The 22,742-nt window shown below is 38.1% G+C and overlaps 1 protein-coding gene across 2 annotated transcripts in view; it reads left to right on the top strand.

Moving 5' to 3' along the window:
* Nucleotides 1-1,263: 1,263 nt before the first annotated feature.
* The window catches only part of LOC18432933 (RAP release 2, galactose-binding-like domain protein, putative (DUF1997)), a 37,646-nt gene continuing 16,167 nt past the window's right edge, over nucleotides 1,264-22,742 (top strand). The window contains exons 1-5 of one of the 2 annotated variants that reach the window (XM_020666448.2): nucleotides 1,264-1,740; nucleotides 1,939-2,129; nucleotides 4,680-4,725; nucleotides 6,803-6,885; nucleotides 6,982-7,098. In XM_020666448.2, coding sequence (XP_020522107.1) covers nucleotides 1,482-1,740; nucleotides 1,939-2,129; nucleotides 4,680-4,725; nucleotides 6,803-6,885; nucleotides 6,982-7,098 — 696 coding nt within the window. In that variant the 5' untranslated portion in view covers nucleotides 1,264-1,481. The remainder of the gene's footprint in view (nucleotides 1,741-1,938; nucleotides 2,130-4,679; nucleotides 4,726-6,802; nucleotides 6,886-6,981; nucleotides 7,099-22,742) is intronic. The other variant, XM_006843032.4, reaches the window with a different exon arrangement.

Below are 22,742 nucleotides of genomic sequence, written 5' to 3'. Positions count from 1 at the left end.
CACTGTACAGAATCGGCGAGTCCGAACAGTGAATCGGCGATTCCGTTCGGAATTATTATTATTATTATTATTTTTTTTTTTTTTTTTTTTTTTTTTTTTTTTTTTTTTTTTTTTTTTTTTTTTTGTAATCCATGATAGATTTTTTTGTAATACTTGATCGATTTTTTTGTAATCCATGATCGAATTTTTTGGTTTTTTGTAACCCATAATAGAATTTTTTGTAATCCATGATCGAAATGTTTGTTTTCTTTTCTTGTAATCCATGATCGATTTTTTTGTTTTTTTTTTTTTTTTGTAACCCATGATAGAATTTTTTGTAATCCATGATCGAATGTTTTGTAATACATGATCGAAATGTTTGTTTTTTTTTTGTAATCCATGATCGAAATGTTTGTTTTTTTTTTGTAATCCATGATTGAATTTTTTGTTTTTTGCTTTTTTTGTAACCCATGATAGAGTTTTTTGTAATTCATGATTGAATTTTTTGTAATCCATGATCGAACTATTTTTTTCTTTTTTTGTAATCCACGATTGAATTTTTTGTTTTTTTTGTTTGTTTTTTTTGTTTGTTTTTTTTTGTATTCCATGATCGAATTTTATGTAATCCATGATCGAATTTTATCGAATTTTATGTAATCCATGATCGAATTTTATGTAATCCGTGATTGAATTTTTTGAAAATTTGTGATTTTTTTTGTTTAATCCATGATCGAATTTTTTTTTGTAATCCATGATAGAATTTTTTGAAAATTTGTGATTTTTTTTTTAATCCATGATCAATTTTTTTGAAAATTTGTTTTTTTTTTTTTTAATCCATATTATTCAAAGAGAAAACGAGAGAGATGATGATTCTGAGGCCACTCTATCCCAGCCATATTATTCACATATCGAATCCCAACAGCAACAGTGTAGGGATGAGCACGAAATGCTGTAAATTAAATGTTGAATGGCGGTTCATGCAGGGAAAGAACATATCAATATTCGCATATTTATTAAAAAACATGAAAATTCTTAATGGAGTACCCTCATTTTTTATTAAATTCGTAAAAAACAATATTTATAATGAATTTTAATAATTTTTTTGAATTTTTTTTAAACTTTATTCTGACCGATTCACCCGATTTTCGATCCGAATCGCCGATTGGCCGATCTGAATAGGTTTTCTGGAAGCCCGATCCGGATCACCGATCCGTTTTTTAAACCATGGACCCATACCGGAACCCGTATCGGGTATTACCCGGCGGGTCTCGGATCGGATTTGGTGGGTGCATCTGAGACTCTCAGTCCCTGTCCACTCTCAAACCCACAATTTGGCTGTCTAAACCGCGCCTCTCGCTCTCTTATGAAAACCGCACCTCTTCCCACTCTTTCTGAAACACACGTCTACCTTCTGTTTTGGGCTAAAACTGCCCTCTCTTTCTGCTAAAACCTCTCTCTTTCCCTCTCTTTCTCTCTCCTCTTATTGCGTTGGAAAGTAGGAAATGGCTATGAATTTGTCACTCCCTATAAACAAAACAACGAAGCTTCTGCTACCTCCATGTTCCTTGCTCCATGGCGGAAGGAGCAGAAGAAATGCCATGCGTGTTTGTGCTTCTTTTGACCCTCTGAGGAGCAGAATATTCCCTAGAGACGCTTCTTCTTCCTCTATTGGGAAACAACCAGTTGGCATTGAACCAAGAGCTCGCTTCTCCGCTAGTCGAACACAGACTGTTAAAGTTCGTCAGCTCCGGCGCCCTCTTGGTCAACCATCTCTCTCTCTCTCTCTCTCTTTCTCTTTCTTCTGCTCTTTGTTTAATATATAGAGATATAAATTGAAAACCCATTTTAAGCAAGTAAAAGACACTAAAAAATGGGTTGGAGAGGAAATGGGTAATAATGGTTTTTTGCGTGATTGAATGAGTTTTTATTTTCATTTTGGGTTTGCTGGGGAAATTGCAGCTGATTACATGAGCCTCCCGGCTAGCCAGTACTCAGTGTTGGATGCAGAGAGAATCGAGCGTGTCGATGACAATACCTTTCGTTGCTATGTATATCGATTCAAGTTCTTTGCGTTTGAAGTTTGCCCTGTTCTTCTGGTTCGAGTTGAGGAGGAGCCCAAAGGGTGCTGCATTCGCCTACTCTCTTGCAAGGTTTTTCTCTCTCACTCTATCTCTTTTTCTTCTTTTTGATTTTATAATGTGTTTGTTATGCTTGAAGAAATGAGAGGGAACTTATATCAATGTTTTGCATTACATGCTTCTTTGTATGCACTTTATTTTCCTATGATGTTGCTTCTGTGAGAAATCTTGTCTTTTCTGTAATTTCCTTGTGGGAGAAAATCCCATGTATGTTACAGAGGTGTACATTATACAGCGATGTGCATAATAGGAAAGAAAAATATCCTAATACATATAACATGATCAAGCAAAGATTATTCTATCTACAAAATAATAGGAGAAAAATATACCTAATTTCACACTTCCGCTCAAACTCGTGATGGTTGAAAGCGAACCATTGAGAGTTTGGAAACAAGGCTTGAGAAACAATTAGCACTTTCGTAAAGAATTCAACAAGTTGTGCAAAAGATGGGATGCATGGAAGAGGGATCGTCAACGCTAAATATTCCTATTGAACAAAAGGACTATCTACTTCAGTATACCTGGTGCGCTCATGTAACTGGGTTCTTGGCAATATAAATTGCACTTTTGTTTATTACAATATAAGGGCGTTGGTGCAACAAGCTTCACATCTAGGTCATCTAAAACCAATGATGCTTGACAATCTCAGCCATTGTTTTTGCTATAGCTCGATACTCAGCTTCGGCTGTGAATTGAGTAATACATTTTTGCTTCATACTCTTCCAAGAAAGAAGGGAATCTCCAAGAAAAATGCAAAAACCTGTAGCGGACTTCCGATTAGAAATGGCATTCGCAAAATCAGAGCTAGTGTAAGCATGAAACTTAAGAGTAGAAGGCGAAGAGAACAACATAGCACGATCAAGTAGGTCTCGAATATAACAAATAATGCGTAAAGCAGCTGCCAAATAGCCCGACTAGCAACATGCCATCGTAGAAGAATTGACCCCCTTTGATAAAATGCATGCATGGGATCTTGTTCCTCTTCCAAAATATAAAAGTGCCATTGGTTGCTAGTGGGTGTACAAAATGAACACAAAAGCTGATGGCAACATCAAGCTCTATAAGGCACGACTTGTGGCTAAAGGTTATAATCAACAATTTCGGATTGATTTTGCTGAAACCTTTGCTCTTGTTGGCCACGTGATTGCAGTGCGCACCGCGATTTCTATGGTTGCTACTCTCCAATGGCCTCCCTATAAACTCGATGTCAAAAATGCATTTCTTAAAGGCAATCTTGCAAAAGAAGTTTATATGAAGTCACCTCCTGGATTTTCGATTTTAATAATAGAGTCTACCGACTAAGGCGGGCACTCTATGGGCTTAAACAAGCTCCCTGTGCTTGGTTTTAAAAATTCAGTTATACAGTTGTCTCCGCAAGTTTTCAGCAGAGCCATCATGACCCTGCCATTTATGTTCAAAGAAATTCAAGCCGAGTTAAGAGTGCTTCAGATCAGATGGGTGATCGTCGATCCTGTAATCTCTCTAGCAGTCAAGATGTAGGTCTTTCTTTGTAGATGTTTTTTTTCAAGGTTCCTTTGGGAGAGGTTTGTGGCCTAGATTTGCCCTAATCAATGGCTCAGAAGCAGTGCCCTGCGTCTTTTCCAAGACCACAACTCTAACCAGGAGATGGTGTCCTAGCTAGGATTCCAAACTCCATTACTCAGTCTTCCCTCTTCAATAAGACAAAAACAGTAGCCTCAAATGCCAAATATGTTTCATGGAGAATCTTGAAGAGGACAAGGGGCTCAATGTGGTTTGCAAGCACTTGTGTTTTTGATTCTCATTATTTGTTTGATTATTTGAGATAGATAAAGAGCAACAGACCAATGACCAAGAGGCAAATAACGCTACAGTCTTTGGTACCCCTATGATGGCACCACCAAAATGAAATAGAGAAAGATGGGTTTTTTCGGTCGGTGCTGTTTTGTAGAGCGTTAGATTCAAATGGTGGTTTGAGGGTATTTTAGGGACTGGGTACAGTGAACCGTTTCACACTGCCGGTGACTGATCCTGGACAAAGAGGTCTACCACCAGGCTCTGATAACATGTGAGAAATCCTGTCTTTTTTGTATTTTCCTTATGGGAGAAAATCCCATATATGTTGGTGTACATTATATAGCTTGTGTGATGTACAAAATAGTAAAGAAAAATATCCTAATACAGCCAATATGATCAATGAAAGGGTATCTATCTACAAAATAAAAGAAAGAAAAATATACACAATTTCACAGCTTCTTCCTTGCTACCACTGGTTTTCTTTTCTCGTTACTGCCTCTGCCATGGTCACGAGTGCTTTGATGGCTACACATCTTCTCGCATGGCAGAGGTTTGTATATTATTTAATGCAGCCTAGCTTCACAATCTGGTATTCTAAATACCCAATTTTTTTTTAGTTTCTTTGATAACTGTTTCCCTAGAAGAAAGAAGGGGAAGATTGTTTAGATGCAGCCATTATTTATTTTCTTTGTCATCTTCTTATTTTTCATTTATCACTTTTATCATTGTTTTTCTGATGGCGGGTTTTTCTTTTTTCATTACTGTTGGGTGATGGATGGCGAACAGCTTGAAGGTTCCCCTTTTGTGGTTGCACAGAATGAAAAATTCTCAGGTATGGTTTGCTCTTTCCATTTATATATTTTTTTCTCCAGTTTTTTTTTTGAGAGAGATTTTTTCTCTATGGTGTTCTCATATATCCACTAAATGTTATATTGGTTTGCACCTCTTCACTGATGAATGGACATGCTTGTTATTGCGATTCTTATTTTCTTTTGTTTTTTTTGGTTGAAAATTGTAATCTGAAGCCATTAATCAATCTTTCTTTCTGTCTGTTGTGGGAGGAAACTAGGTCTGTGGGCATATAGCTGAAATCAATAGATATAGGTATTACCTTTCGCATACAACTTCTTGTTACTCGTTTTCATATTGTTATCTTCTAGACCAAAAGATAGTTGAATCCTCGGACAATAAAAATTGATCACTTGAGTTCCACTTCCGTTTGTGTTGATAAACAAAACCCAGGCATCATGATATTTATGTGATCTGCTGTGGAGGCCCAAATACTTTGCTCGTTCTCTGGACAAGAGGATTTTACTTGAATCCAAAGCAGGATCCCTTTTGCAAGTACTTCATTAATTTATTTATAGTTATTGAGATGCCCATGTTTAAAGTAAAAATTGCTCGATAATGTCCACAGAAGCCTCTGACAATTCCACTTCAACCTACCGAAACTATGTTTTTTCTGGGGGGGATTTGTCAATGTTCAATTTATTTCATTTTATACAAGGAAGTGTCCATGTATTTGACTTGATAAATCTTATACCCTGTTAACTTTGAGATAATGCTTTCAAAATTGTTGGTCCCCAAATAATCTGGTGAGCTGCAGTGCTTCAAACTGTGATCTCCAAACAAGCACGCGCTTTTTATTAACATTGTATGCACTAAGATGTTTTGATTATTTTACTATAGAAGGGAACCTTTTTGGTTGTTTAAATCCTGTGTTTAATCTTAAGGTCTGTGATGATGGACCACCAATGACTTTGTGCTCATTGTGTCCCAATTCCAGTGGTTTCAAAACATAAGGGTCATCGAGAATCAATTTGCAAACCTCGTTTTCAGAGGCATACATGGATCAAAGTCTGGAAATGTGGCTTGTTGACATGGTGCTTTTCAAGTTGACTCAACTAGCCAGTCTAGGTGATATGTGGAAATATCTCTCATCTAGATGATTTGTGGGAATATCTGTTCTTCATGATTAACTTGTGGTGCTTGGATAGAATTTAGGTGAATCTGTGAGACCTAGGTAAGCCTAGGGACTTGGTTGAGTCCAACACCATTGTACTACAGGATTTATCAAAGAAAAACATATTTTGAAATTCATTTCCAAACTTACTTGAATCCATTTTTTTGCTCATCCATTTGTGAAGTTGAGGGGGAAGGGAGCGGTTGGGTCAGGTACACACAAAGTAAAGACAAAAAAGAAAAAACTAAAAACTTTGAGACCCCAAATAATTCAATCTGGGTGTTTTTATTTAAAATTCTTAGCATGTGAACTTGAATAAGTATTCTCATTTTGCAAGCCTCTGGTTCTAATCTCCCTCTTAAAACTTATATGGACAAATGCATTTCCAAGCTTCCATTGTGGATGCGTGCATTAACTGATTTCTTGGTCAAACTGACAATTAACATCATTATTTGTTAGAACTACAAACTAATATTATAATCGTCATACTTTGCTAAGGACCATTGCCTGCTATATGCAACTATAATCATTACTATGGTCTGGTTCTTCTTGATTTCTTGCACATCCTCACTTTCTTGTAATTGGGTGCTTTGAATCCCCATTGCTGTGTGGTTGTTGTGGACAACATGTCAATTCAGCTCTTAAAAATCATTTTTGTTACTAGAGTAGAACTTGTGTAATTCCATCTCCTATCCAAGTTTCCTCTACATTGATACCATTGGTGGACAGTCAAACTCTTGACGTTTGGGAATTATATTGCGAGAGCCACTCTGTAGCTATTGGTGCGCATCCATTCTCACTAAGTTCTTACTGAAGTTTCCAGTGGCCATCACTTTCAGCAATTACAGTCTACAAATAAATAAAAAAAGCGGTTAGATAGGATTTTATTTTACCATATATGCTTATTAAGGCTCATTTGACCCTTTATCTTGAATGCAAAATGCAGCTTCTATGGTGAATAAAATTTCCTGCAGTACTAGTAACGGCAACTCATCAGTTGAACAACTTAAATCGGAGACAACTATAGAGGTGGCTATTGGTAATCATTCTTGCAGTTGGAATCTGAAGCATGCCACGGGACATATATTTTTTCTAATATATCTTTTTAACTATGGAATTCTTCAGGTTGTCATCGAGATACCATTTGCTTTTCGAGCAATACCAGAGGAATTGATTGAATCAACGGGAAATCGAGTTCTAGAACAGTTGCTTGGGATCATGCTTCCACGATTCATGGCTCAGGTAGATGACCTTTTGGGTAGTACCTTGAGTTGTGGTTTGTCATATATCATCGTATGCCTAATTTTTTAGTGCAAAATCTTTTGGTGTATGTTATTTATTTGCTTTTGTAACTGTGAAATACATTCTTGAGTATTTGGTATTAGTACTTCTAAACAGTGTATAAAATATATCCAATACATTAAAGGTAACTTTTCCTCTTGTATTGTATCAATACAGAGAATACCAAATTGAAATTTCTATGGTATCTTCTTACTGCAACAGATTCTTGTCAATGTTGGTTTTAATTGAATTAATTTGGCTCAGGACATCTTCGCTTCCATTAAGAATGATCCATTTGTTGTGCAGATATAATAGCATTGAGTTAGATGCAATAGTACTGAGGTGTGCTTTAAGCAAACATGCAAGAATCCACGTACATGAGTTTTGTGCAGTTTTATTGTGGCTATGTTATTGCCACGTCCACACCTGCACCTTTAGGGGAATGGCATAAGATCTCTGAAATGGGGTCATAAAGAATACCCAAAATTTTGTTTGATACACTGCTCTAACCATCGCCCTGGAAATTGATGCTTAGAATAAAAAACTTCCTAATTTTCACAATATGGACTATAGATGTTTGCCGCCATGTGGACAACTGGTACAAGAAATCCTCCAAATTTCTTGGACCATATTTTGAAAAGACTATTCCCTTAGTACTTGAACTGTTGCTTTTGTTGCTTATGAATAATATTTTGGTTGAATTTGTGCTTATGAGTGTCTTCCTTGATCTAAAATGAATAGTGATTTGGAAAAGCAGAATGGGTTTTATCCTAAGCTAGAAAGCTGAACATTGGAACTATTGCTTTCCTTGCTGCTTTACGAAAATCTTGCAGATTTTAGTCTGTCTTCAGTTTAGAACTTTAGATTATAGGTTTATGGCAGGATCAATGTTGACTTGCAACCAAGTCAGGTAGGAAAGTGAAATGTTAATATACAGAAAAATAAATAGAAAGACAATGGTGGATGTGCTGATCACAATTTTTGGAGAACTGGAGAATTACAATCTCACTTTTGGTTTCTAGGGGAGCTTAAAACATCGACTATCCAAAAACACAAGGACAAAAAACTGCTGCGAACCTTAGATCATCCTGGTGAGCTCCAGAATGAATTTTGTGTGAAATCAGTCCTGTTCTTTAAACCAGGGGCATAGTGGCTCCACGCTCCACAAACTGATGGTTAGGGGCATAGTGACATCCTCTCTCTCTCTCTCTCTCTCTCTCTCTCTCTAGTGTGGGTTGTAAATTTGACAATCACTATTGGCCCACCTCTCTAAAGCTTCAGTGCAAATTAAGCAGGTCGGAAGCCAGGGATTTCTAGCAGCCTCACATCCTTTCTTTTTCTTTGTTTCTTTGTTGCATGGGTGAGTAGCTGGCCTCTCCTTAATACAAGATGCCAATAACCTGTTTATATAAGAGAAAAAAGCATGAAGCTACATTTCGAAAAATTACAACCAAGCAATTTGTGGATATACATTATGTGGAAGGTGGAGATCCTTCATGATAATTTAGAAAGGTGGGAGATCAGCAAGAGAGGCTGATGAGAGGTACTCCAAACATGGCAAGCTTATCTACATTGTTTTTCTTCTCGATAGAAAGGTGAGATTTTGAAACAAGCCATGTTTCGATGTTTCTATTGGATCATTTACACCCATCCCCAGCACACATTTTATTTATGGTTTCACCCAAGGTTTTAAAAATAGGTGACCTGATCCAGAATCGGGCGATCTGGATGGGGAATCGACGAGACCGCATCGGATCCGCATAAAAAACGGGAACCATCTGAGTTTAATCCATAGAACCGGTGGTTTTTTTAAAAAATCGTCGATTCTCATGGATTTGGGCGAGTCTCACCGATTTTATGCTTGAACAGTGAAAATATTACGTGATTTCTACTTTTTCTTGTATAATTGATCCATGACAGGCTCTGTAGAGTATTATTGGTGACAATAATGCATCTAACATTATCAAACATAGGATTGAATCACGGTTTTGAAAAACACTTCAGCATTCAAAAATTTTCTGCCATTTGATTAATTTCAGGTGAAATAGATAGTTTTTGTGATCAAAATCAGAGGGGTTTTGAAGTTTAAGTGTTATTTAGAGGATTGAACTTCTGTTTTTCTAATTAAATACATTGCTCTATTTTTCAAGAAATCGAGCTTTGGCAACGTTTATGAAATTGTACATCCACCAAAGTGTTGATTTCAGTAGAAATTGGGCACCATATTGGATGATATCAGAGGGTTTTTGAAGCTCATGATGTTCCTCAGATTATTGTGTGAGTTATTTATGTTATTAACAAAGTTTTGTTCATCGATTTTTGAAGAAAGCGTGACTGATTCACGCGTACCTGAAGAACCTTAAATTTCATAAAATTTCCACCACTTGATTAATTTCAGGCGAAATCGATTGTTTTTGTATTTAAAATCAGAGGGGTTTTGAGGTTTAAAGTGTTATTCAGAGGATTGTAGTTCTTTTGCTGTTTTTTATTTTTTTCTAATTAAACACATTGTGCTGCTCGATTTTTGAAGAAATCGAGCTCTGACAACGTTTTCTGAAACTGTTGATCCGCCGAAGTGTTGATTTCAACAGAAATTGGGCACCATTTTGGATGATATCAAAGGGTTTTTGAAGCTCATGATGTTCTTCAGATTATTGTGTGAGTTATTTATGTTATTAACAAAGTTTTGGTCATCGATTTTTGAAGAAATCGTTACTGATTCACACGAACCCTAAATTTGGAATTGAAAATTTCAATCAATATAAATCGATTTAGTTCGAATTGAGACATTTATTATGATCCTCATTATTTCAATTCGTATATCCAGTAGTGTCATGATTTATCATTTGGTTTTTTTTTTTTTTATATGAAGTTTTTGTTGAAAATACTTAGTGGTTGTTTGATTATGGCCTCAATTTTGGTCGTAAGTAAAAACTTGTAGTTTTTAATTTTATCACCAATTTTTTTAATACACTAAAATGTATGTTATTGAATCTAGATACATAATTAAATTTCCTTGATACATCAAATGTATGTATGTTCTTATTTCTCCTAGTTTAAAAATATCGGTATGATCAAGTCGGCACCAACCCTGAGGGATATGAGTATAGTCAGGTCGGCACTGGCGATTCTGAGGCATTCATGAACGAACGCAATGACTTGTCGAGAGAATAATACAATCAGTTGCAACTACGCGATGAGGAGCAAGAATGAAGCTGCCTTTCATTGTGGTATTAGGTTTTGTTTTGGTTATTGTATACTCTATTTAAACTTTGTATTTATGTACTTGACTATTATAAATTCTTTTTTTCAATGATATGAATGAATTGTTAACACAACAGACATCCAGACATGAAAACAATGACTCGTATTCTCAGTATTCACCTATTTTTACAAAGTAATGAAATGCATTTCTCCTAATTACGTTTAGAAACTAAAAGAATACTATATTTAGAGATTTCTAGTGATTTTTTGGGACAAAAATTGCCGATTCCACCGATTCTCCGATTTGACATGGGTATGGGTGTGACTAATACGAGTCACCGATCCGTTTTTTTAAACCTTGGTTTCACCATGTTCCCTTGACTTGTGAATGGGATCTAACCATTATACTAAGAAATCCATGACTTTTGTCATTGTGAATACCAAGGTTTAAGAAAAAGGATCGGTGACTCGAATCAGTCACACTTATACCCATGTTGGATTAGAGAATCGGTGGATTGGATCAGAGATTCAGCAGAATCGGCAATTTTTGTCTCAAAAGTTTTTCAAAAAATCACTATAAATCTCTAAAAATAGTGTTCTTTTAGTTTCTAAACATAATTAAGAGTGATGCATTATGTACTTTTATTACTTCGTAAAAATAAGTGAATACTGAGAGTCTGAGTCATTATTTTCCTGCCTGGATGTCTGTTGTATTAACAATTCATTCATATCATTGAAAAAAAGAGTCTATAATAATCAAGTACAGAAATACAAAGTTCAAATTGAGCATACAACAACCAAAAAACAACCTAATACCAAAACGAAAGGCGGCTTTGTCCTTGCTCCTCATTGTTGCATCTCCTTGCTCCTCATTGTTGCATCTCATTGTATTCTCTCGACAAGTCATTGAGTCGATTCATGAACGCCTTAGAATTACCGGTGTCGACCAGACAATACCCATATCCCTCTGGGTTGGTGCCAACCTGACAATACCCATATCCCTTAGGGTTGGAGGACTGCTGCGCTCCTTGCCCGTAGTCCCCAAGGCTTTGCCAGCCCTCGTGATGGCTTCTACTCTCTTGCTCACTCCCCATACTCTATCCCGTTCCAACCATCTTGCTACTGTATCTCGGGTTGTATATATCCTGGTTGGGATAGGGTTGCCTCAAAATCATAATATCCCTCATTTCCTCCCCTACCCATTGCTCTCTTTCAACACGTGCAACACTACCTACATCTCTAAGAAATTGCTCAAATGTCTGTGGGGGGAACGTGCTGTTACTCCCCCCTCCTCCCTGCTCATCAATATCTTCTCCTTCACCCTCCTCACCGATTGTCTCGAGGAATGCTCTCTTGTTCAGCACTCGAGGCTCTTCCTCCACAACTTCTCCTTTGCTGTATCAAAGAGAAATATCGAGTCCAAGTTGATTGGGATGTAATCCTCAAGCTTCCTTGTCATATTTCGATGTCGAAGCTTTGAATTGTAATGAATAAAGACGAGCTTATGAATCAGGGCGGAACTCAATTGATTTCTTCTTGGGGTGTGTGTCTGTTGGAAGGTACTCCAGTTCCGCTCCCATCCAATAGCTGAACATGTCTGGGAGAGCACCTTGATTGCTATTCTCTTTAGGTGACGTGCGTCTCCACCATGACACTCCCACCATTCAGCTGAAATAAAATGTAATATGTGTTGTAAGAAAGAGGCGAAATATTTGATAAGAAAAATTCACCCGATCCGAATCCGAAACCCGGATTTCGGATCCTATTCGGATCCGGGTATGGACCCAAAATTTGGATTCAAAATCTGAATTGGGACCCAAAAGTTAGGTTCGAATTGAAATTTGGATCGGATCCGCGTGCAGGTGGATCCGATCCAGATCCAACTCAGATTTTTTAAATAGTAAATTTTAATTTTATATATATAATTTTATTAAAATGGTATATATATAATCTGGATCTGGATCTTGATGATCCAGATCCGATGTATCTGAATATCCAGGATCGGATTTGAACCCTAATCCGACCCCGATCCAATGCATGCTATTCGGATTCGATTCCGATCCGACCTGTTCTCACACCTATAGATTACCTGGATCCATCGTACTTCAAGAAGTTATCGCAAGTATTCTTACAAACGAGCCTTCCGCATCCTTATACATGGACATCTGAGAAAGACATCATGCTTTAGGGCTTTAATTATGTCTCAGGTGCATCAGGTTAATAAAATATTTATAGGCTACAACAATTGTTAAATGTTACCTCAGTTAGTGCTGCTAATTGGGATGACTCTTTCAGCATCAGTTCTAGATGACTCTTTCAGCATCAGTAAATTCTGGATGACTCTTTCAGCATCAGTTCTAGAACTTGAGGTAACATTTCAGGATCCTGGACCGTAGTCTTCTCTCTCACCTGGTCGATTATCTAATTCAATAGTTGTGTCAGGAACTTCACATCCTACACTGGATAAGAGGGTCGTACCGCGTGGGCAATAAGCTAGAAAGTTCAGGAAGTCTTTCTGATTGGTTTTGTCATGCAAACTGTCACTCATGATGGTGATGCCCGTTCTCGGCCAACTTTGTTTAAGATCAATAATCCATTTGTTAGTATCTTCCATTTCTACATCCAAGATTGCCCCACTAAGATCATATGCTATAGGAGGCTTCACCCCAGGCTCAACACTCTGAATTTCAGCGATCATAGAGGGGAAATATGTGTTATCAGCTGCATGGAAGGGGATTGCATTAGAAAACCACCACTTCCCAATGCCTCTTGCCTTTCTTTTACGTGTACCTTTTATCAAGATTTTTAGGGTCATTTGTTGAGTTTTATGCCTTAAGGTGAATGGATCAACCTCATCCCTCATTGGCTTCACCGATTTACTGTGTGCTCCTCTCATGCTAGACAAGCCATGAGTAATCTCCTCTATATCGTGGGATGAGGTTGTCCCTGACGACCCCTCAGCTCTTGAAGTCGCACCAGGTGCCCCTCTGCTTGGCCCTCCATACATGCTCAGGTCAGGTCCACCATACATGCTCGGGTCGGGTCCACCATACATGCTTGGGTCGGGCCCTCCATACATGCTCAGCTCGAGCCCTACATACATGCTCGGGCCGGGACCTCCATACATACTCGAGTTGGGCCCTCCATACATGCTCTGGTCAGGCCCCCCATATATGCTTTGGCTAGGCCCTCCATACATTCTTGTACCATGCCCTTCATAAATACCCATCCCACTCTCTCGTTGGTGTATTTCTTCCAAACTGGCTCTCATTGCATCCTCCGTGTCTTTGTTGAGTTGTCGGTCTGGATTTGCCCCACCTGATGGCACATAATGGCTGGCCATGTCGTCATTAATCTTCTCTCTGGCTATTTTCTTACCCTTATAAGCCTTGAGGAGATCCGACATCTGTCTCGTGACTTTGGAAGGTACATGGTTGCACGCATGGACCTCCCCCTTAACCCCCTGCCAAATGCTGTTTGAACTGATTTATACCCACTACTTATAACCTTTTTGCAATACTTACATATTATTTTGTCTTTTTTGTTTAGATCTACTTTGATCCCATGTTGCCATGCAGGGTCTTCCTTAGATTTGGACATGATAACTGTTGAGTATGCAAATGGTCAAAAAATCATTTTGAATGTTGGTCTGGAATGTGAAAACTATTTTATCATATTTGTTTTTAATTCTTGAGAAAATATCATGGTATTTATGTGACCCACTAATATCACTTGAGTCAAATGACATTCGTGTTTTGGGCATCAAACCCAAAATATATTTTTTCATTTAAAAGTTATGTTCTCATTACAATAAGTGATCTATGTTGAGTCCCATCTCAAGTTCTAGATGACTCTTTCAGCATCAGTGTTTGCTTCAAGGAGAGATCATGTATTCTTTAAGTTGAGTGTCCATACATAAACATATTTCCAAATTTCCATTCCAAGTTATTTGTTATAAAAATTTAATTATGTAGTGAAGTGAGCACTGCTATGAAGTGAGCATGGAACATCACATTCTTACAAACAGTGGATCGGGCACCTCAAAAACCCATCCGGATCGGTAAATTAGCGATCCGAATTTGGAATTAGCCGAATCGGCTATCCAAAAAAATTATTAAAATTCGTTATAAATGTTGCTTTTTAGGAATCCAATAAGAAATGGGGGTACTCGATTAAGAACTTTCATTTTTTTACGTCAATATGCGAATATTGAGATGTTCTTTCCCTGCATGAACTATTGATAACCATTAAATTTACATCAGACAAAAGGAGAAGCATAGAATTATCATGGATGAAGTATATCATCATATATAAACTACAATAAAGTATACAAATCGTAAAATACGACCTGATAATAAAATGAAAGACGACGTCGTTTTTCATCTTGGTCGCACTGGTGCCATTGATTGAATTCGCATGACAATTCATTGACTTGATCCACAAACGAATCATTCAAATTAGTGGGCACCTGACTATACCCAAATCCCTAAGTGTTAGTATTTTGTGTGCTCCTAATCCAAAATACCCAAAGTTTGTTTATCCTTCATGCTCACCTACATTGTCATGCTCGTCCCTACCCTCTTGCTGTTGGGATTCGGTATGTGAATAATTTGGTTGGGATAGGGTGGTCTCAGAATCGTCATCTCTCTCATTTTCCTTTATACCCCCTTTTCACTCTCCCTCATTAGGTGCAATACCACCGACATCTCTGATGAATTGTGGATATGTTGGTGGGCTGCTTCCTCTTTCATGCTGCTCATTACCTTCTTCAAGATCTTCCTCACCGATAGCCTCAAAGAATGCTCTCTTGTGCAACACTGGCTTCTATTCCTCTACTACCCATTGTTCTGCTGTGTCTGTGACAAATATTGTGTCCAAGTCTATCGGCCCGTAGTCTTCAAGCGTCCTTCTTATTTGTTGCTTTTAGAAGTTTAAGTTGTAATGAACATAGACTAGTTTATGAAGCTTCTTTGAAGCAAATCGATTCCTCCTAATAGTGTGCAACCATTGAAATGTACTCTAGTTTCGTTCACACCCAGTAGTAGAACATATCTGGGAGAACACCTTGATTGGTATCCTCCTTAGGTGAGGTGCATTACTACCATATATCTCCCACCATTCAACTGGATTAAAATGCAAAAAGCATTGTAAGGGCAAGAACAATTCATAAGATTAAAGATATGAAAGAACAAAATATTAGTTAAGGGTTAACCTAGATCCATTTTAGTTTGAGAATTTTTGGCAAGTTTAGTTCTGAAGAATCCTACAGTATCTGTATACATAGAGAGGCGGTCATTTGACCACTCTTTGCTGGTAAATAATCTCTTCAATGCAGTTTGAGATTCCCGAATGGAGTCCACAACCGTTAGGCGGGTTATGGCAGGCCTAATTATCTCTTTTTTCTGAGGTTGTTCTTTAAACAAAAATAAGATTTTAGAGTGGTTATATATAAATCCTGACACGAACCTCGCTGCCTCTAGAGTTTTCTTCACAATTTTGATCTCGCCGATCTCCTCTAGCGTAAGATTGATGCTCTATGCCTCCACTATTAGGTCATATAGTTGTACCAAGAAGTTTGCATCATTCTTTTTCCCTGAGACGTTTTTACTAGACAAAAAAGTTGTACCTTTTGGAGAATAGGCCAAAAAGTTAAGATAATAGTTTTTGCTAACTTTATTCAACCAACTATCACTCATGAGAGTAATGCCTGTTCTTGGCCAATCCTGTTTATATTCTTCAATCCACTTCTTAACTTCCTCCACCTCTTCATCCAAGATCAGCCCAGTGAGCTCATATGCAGTCGGGGGCTTTATGCCGGGCTTGGCCATAGGTGAGAAATATGGGTTATTGGCTTCATCAAACCGGATCCCTTTATCGTAGAACCATTTACCAACATATTTTTCCAACATGTTCCTTGTACCTTTCACCATGCCTTTGAAGGTCATCTGTTGTAACTTGGGCTTTGAGAGAAATGGGTCTATACGACCATGACCTGCAATACTGGTGCTCTTAGATAAGCCAGGAACAGTTTCTTTAACGTCCGGTGCTTTTGGATACATATTGCCACCAACCCCTCCATATATATTTGAGCTGGCCCCGCCATGCATGCTCGAGTTGGGCCCGCCATGCATGCTCGAGTTGGGCCTGTTATGCATGCTTGGGTTGGGCCCACCATGCATGCCCATGTCACAATCACCAGGCATGTTAAACCCACTTTTCCTTTTGTACGTTTCGTGCAAGCTCATTCTTTCCCAGTCATTATTATATTGCTCTTCTGGATCTATGCCGCTCGATGACGTATATAAGCCAGTTGTCTCCTCATCCATCTTTTGCTTTGCAACTTTTTTACCTTTGGTAGCATTGAGAATGGCCGCCATTTGCTTTCTTACATTGATAGGGACACTATTGCGCGCAGAAATATCTCCCTTAACCCCTGCCAAGTATTGCTGGAACCTATGTACCTCATTACTTATCACTTTTTGGCAGTAATTACAAATAATTTTAACTTTTTTGTTGGGATCAAGTCTGGCCCCATGTTGTCATGCTGGGTCTTCCCTGAATTTTGTCATGGTTCAACTGTTTAAAGAAGTAAATGGTTAAGAATGAACCTGACAATTCAACATGAAAAATAATCACCATGTGTATTGATAATGTGTAGGGGTAGTTTATCAAGTTATCTTTATTGTTCATGCAAAATACTTCTACTGATAAAAATATTTTAGTTTCTACTGGCAAAAAAAATTTAATTTATGCAACATTAGAGATAAAAAGAGTTTGTATAAGTCAGACATAGAAGCAAGAAAAAAAAATATTTACAATGATATAGTATCAATAAAAAAAGATTTACAATGATACAGTCATTCACAATGCCACTACTGTAGACTCGCTACAATCTTCATTTTGACAAACATGAATTAGATCGTACTGACAAAAAAAGATTATTTATGCAACATTATAGGTGAAAAGATTATGTATAAGCCAAACTTAGAATCAAGAAAAAAAAAAAAAATTTACAATGATATAGTATCAATAAAAAATATATTTACAATGGTATAGTCATTCACAATGCCACTACATATAAACTCATCACAAATCTTCATTTTGACTAGCATGAATTAGTTCCTACTGGGAAAATTTTTATTTATGCAACATTATAGATAAAAAGAGTCTGTATAAGTCACTTAGAATCCTGGAAAAAAAATATTTACAATGATATAGTATCAATAAAAATAATTTACAGTGGTATAGTTATTCACAATGCCACTACATGTAGACTCGCCACAAATCTTCATTTTGACGAGCATGAATTAGATTGTACTGGCAAAAAAAAAATTATTTATGCAACATTATAGGTGAAAAGAGTATGTACAAGCCAAACTTTGAATCAAGAAAAAAAAATAAAAAAATTTACAATGATATAGTATCAATAAAAAAAATTTTACAATAATATAGTCATCCACAATGCCACTACATGTAGACTTGCCACAAATAATATTTACAATGATATAGTCATTCACAATGCCACAAATAATATTTACAATGATATAGTCATTCAAGATAATATAATTATAAAATATGCATCAAGAATACATTTTTTTGCATTAAAAATTTAACAATAAAATTGAAAAATGCAAGTTAATTTCTCATGATAATCAAACTTGGTCGCAATTTTTCACTATTTTTCAGAAAATCACGTTATTTAAAAAAAAAATGAAAACACCAACAATTACGATTTTTCAAAAACTTGATCACCAAAATTAGGTAATCACACAAATGACAGCAATAATCGTTTGAATAACATTTTTATCGTCAAAACCCTTATGAAATCATTCAAAATGATGCCCTAATTCGGCTGAAAATTTTAGTTTGGTGGATTTTTGAACTCTTTTTCTAAAAACGCAGCCACAACTTCATTTCTTCAAAAATCGAGCAATAAAAGTTGGTTAATCCCACAAATTACACCCAAAATCATATGAAGAACAATATTAACTTCAAAAACCCTCTAAAATAATTCATAATGGTGCTTTAATTTATAGTTTGGCACGAAAAAAAAGCCCTAACTATTCTTGAGAAAACCGTGACTCAAAATAAAAAATCAACCTCAAATCGAACAAAAAAGATAAAATGACATACAATTTATGATCAATATTATAGAGAACCAAAAGCCTATGATATGAAGAAAATATTTGCTAAAAATCGATTGGAATCAATTAAATGGCGAAAAAAAGAAGCTCTTACCTGTTTTTCTGAAATCGTGACTTGTAATCGACCAAAATAAGCGAAAATGGTGTGTAATTTCTGTTCAATAACACTATCAGGAGTAGGAACCCTCTGATTTGATAAAAAAATAGTGCCCTATTTCGTTTGCAATCCAATAAATGATGGATAACCTAAAAAATTCGTGTTCGTCACAAAACTGATAATTTTTTATCTAAATTTGAGCTTTCAATTCGAATATAATGGTCAATAAGGCTGAAAAGTGATAGCTAAAGCCTGAAAGATTCGATCCAAAGCCTGCAAGATCCAATAATTGATCAAAAAATCCAAATTTTGATGATTTTTCATGCTTTACATTGTTCATCGAGTCTTGAACAGTGACTCAGGCGGTTCACTGTAGCGAATCGCTGGTTCTTCTCTAGGATCGGACGACTCCGTGTATTTTGCTGGAATCGACACAGGGTAACTGATTCCCGTGCCGACTCGAGCGAGTCCATTTCGACTCACCATTTTTTTAGACACTGGTTATGCATGTATAATTATCAGGCAATAAAACTTGTATTTTTCAATTTTATTGTCAACTTTTTATGGTAATAAAATGTGCATTCATGATGCATAATTTAAATTATTCCTTTTTTTTTAATTAATGTTAACTTTTGCATTGCTCTAGAGAAAGGGAGTACAGTTTTGGGTTAATTCGAGAGTATCCTCTAGACGCGACTCCCGGTAAAAAAGCATAGGTCAACAGACCCTGAACAAGACATGGGGTTCTAAGATTGCCCCTCACAAAGTTTACAGTGAGTTTATAAAAATGGGTTTAAAAGGTTGCCCATACGTAGTAAAGAACACTTCTAAGTGTATCCTCCGTGGTCCAGAGCAAGCAAGAAGCAGGTCTGGTCTTCGTCATGGGCCCTTGCTCCGTCCTTCATCAGGAGGTTTGCGAACTCATTTGACGTCCTTGAGGTATGTATCCAAAAGACGACCATTTCCCTGTAGGTGTATACAATCTCGTCATAAATCGATGTAAGATACCAAGGAGGTGTAGATCTCCTGGTTGCCCAAGTAATGATGTTTAATGCATCACCCTCCACTATTAGGTTTTGCCTCCAAGATTGATCGAAGCTTTGCATGCCCTTGAGAAGGGCCATTGATTCGGCATACTGGGAATCTTGAAAGCCAAGATATTCAGAGTAGGTGAAGAGGATATTACGTTGGTGATCTCTAAAGACGCCACCAGCTTCTGCGTGGCCGGGGTTCCCCAAAGAACACCCATCGAAGTTTAGTTTAATGGCTCCGTCTGGAGGTGGCTTCGAGATGCTTGATCTTTTCTCCTTTCTTGGTCGGTGAACAAGAATATTCTCCCATTGACTTAGGAAGGAATTCGTAGGGATACCCTTGAAAAGGTGTTGGTTAGACGCCCAGAAGGTTACTGAGGATGTTGTAGCCTTGTGAAAGAGTGGGACTAAGCAGACCTGTCCTTGGAAAATTCTGCCATTTCTTTATGTCCAAATCACCCAAATGGTTGCTGCCACTGCAGCCTTCCATAGGATTTTTCTCGCCTTTTACCATGCAGAAGCATAATCCGAAGCTATTAGGTCTTTGACTGTCAATGGTGTTACCCAATGGACACCGAACAGTTCTAGCAAAAGGCTTCGGAGGTCGTGGGCAAGATTACAATGGATGAAAAGGTGGGGATTGGATTCCTCCTCATACAAACACATGATACATCTGTTGGGGATTGGGATCCCTGCAAGTGCCTTTTGGGAACACGCTATCCAATTGAATGTTTGCACCTTGGGAGGTGCTATAGTGTGCCAAACCTGAGAAAGAACCGATGGGGGGTTTAAGTGGAAAGTGGGAGGTTGGATGAGTTTCTTGTAGAGAGAGGCCACTTAGAAGACCCCTGAAGGAGCAAGGGTCCATACCAGCTGATCCCTTCCTTGTGTAGGGATGAAAGAACGATGCAATAATGTCGACAAGGAGAGAGTAGTTTGTTTCCTCCGCAGAGAGGTTTCTTTTGAATGAGGGGTTCCACACTCTTCGACCTCCCTCCGGCACCATTTCATCCTCTATTGTGGCATCTCTGTTCGCTACGATTGAGTAAAGGGATGGAAAGAGGTCCCTTAATGGTGCGTGTCTAAGTCAGAGATCTGACCAGAAGTGCACTCTTGTTCCTTCTCTTGGATGAAGCCTGATGTATTTTTTGAACAACGCGAGAGAGGAGGTGAAAGATTTCCATGCTCTTGATGCATTGGTCCAAGGTCTCCTGTCTGACACCCAAGTGTATTCAGGAATCTTGTATTTACTCCATAGTACCTGAGCCCAGAGAGAGTCTGTTTGAGTGGCCTGACGCCACCACCATTTCCCTAAGAGGGCCAAATTGTGTTTTCTTAAGAGCGTGATCCCCAACCCCCCTTGTTGTTTGGGTAAGCAGACCATATTCTAAGAAATTAAATGGAATTTTGTTTTCTCGGCCTGCCCTGACCAGAGAAAGTTCCTCATGATTGGTCAAGCCGATTAGCCATTGAAGTTGGTATTTGAAAACACGACATAAGGTACACAGGTGCATTGGCCAAGGTTGCTTCGATTAGAGTTATTCTTCCCGCTTGAGAGAGGTATCTCCCTTTCCACGCAGCCAAACTTCTATCAACCTTGTCCACCACATGGGACCAATGTCTCTTTTTCGGTTTTTCCAGCCCCAGGGGTAGACCCAAATAGATTGTTGGGAGGTCCTCAACTTTGCACTCCCAATTTGGAATGAGCTCTCTGATTTGGGCATTGGCAACAGCTATACCCATCATTTTTTATGTTTCCATATTGTCCTTGAAGCTTGTGGCCACTTGGAAACATTTCAGATAGAGCCTCAAGTTATCCACTTCTTGGGGAGATGCATCAAGAAGTACCAAAGTGTCGTCTGTGTATTGCAGATGTGACACAATAGGCCCATGGTGAGAAGTTTTAAAACCTGTGAGGAGACCAGCCTGGTAAACACGGGACAAGGAACAACTAAGGACTTCGGCTGAGATAGCGAAGAGGAAAGGGGAGAGGGGAGAGGGGATTCCCTTGGCGTAATCCCCTTGACGAAGGGAAGAATCCTTTTGGGGTTCCGTTGATGAGTATCGAAAAGGTGGATGAGAGTAGCAACCTCTCATCCACTTTCTTCAATGATCTCGTAAACCCATCCTTCCATTGTCTCATCCAAAACGGACCAATTAAAGTGGCTGTACGTTTTCTTCAAGTCGATCTTAAAGATGAGGCCTGGCTTTTTTGCCAAATGCCTTGAGTGGATACACTCATGGGCAGTTAGCACACCGTCTAGGATCTGCCTATCTTTAATGAAGGCCGACTGTGAAGATGAGATAGTTGAGGGAAGGACCTGTTGTAATCTTGAGACCAGCACCTTAGCCAGGATTTTATTGGAGGAGTTGAGCAAACTGATAGGACGACAGTCCTTTAGTTCCTCTTCCCTTTTTACCTTGGGGACCAAGGCAATAAAAGTGCCATTAATGGCTTTATAAAGTTAGGGCAAAAGGTTTCCCAAAAGATTTTGAAGGGGGCAATGGGAAACCCATCTCGGCCTGGAGCTTTATCTTTGGCAAGGTCATCTAAAGCTTTCAAAATTTCCTCTTCTAGGAAGGGACGCTTCGGCCATTGAGCCTGTTCTTCCGACAAAATATGGAAGTCGAGGTTAGCCATGAAGGTCTTGGACCACGCGGAGCAGCATAAGGGCCTCGAAAAAAGATAGAATAGCCAACTCGATTTCTCCCAGCTGAATCAGATTGCTATTATTGAATTGATAGTCGAGATAGAATTGTCTCTCCGGCGATAATTTGCTATCCTATGGAAAAAACGAGTATTATGGTCCCCTGCTTTGAGCCAATTGACTCTAGATCTCTGGAACTAGTAGAGCTCTTCTTTTTTAAGGGTAGAGAAACAATCGAGTTTGGTTTGGGTTCTTAAGTATGCTTCAATGGTAGTCAGAGGACTGGACTCCTCAAGGCAGTCCAGTTCTTGGATGGACTTTAGAAGAGCGGACTTGACTTGAGAGTAGTTCCCAGGGATGGACCGACTCCAAGTTTTAAGGGATGCTTTGAGAAGTTGAATCTTAGATTGGAGTTTGAAACCTGCTCTTTCCGTAACCTGGCTAGAGAAGGAGTTCCACCAGGTGGGAAACAAGGATGGTA

Source organism: Amborella trichopoda, chromosome 7 (assembly GCF_054954075.1).
Source record: "Amborella trichopoda isolate Santa Cruz 75 chromosome 7, AtrichopodaSantaCruz75HAP2 v2.0, whole genome shotgun sequence".
Classification (NCBI taxonomy): domain Eukaryota; kingdom Viridiplantae; phylum Streptophyta; class Magnoliopsida; order Amborellales; family Amborellaceae; genus Amborella; species Amborella trichopoda.
Note: the sequence above shows the minus strand (reverse complement) of the source record. Positions and strands in the feature narration are given on the sequence as shown.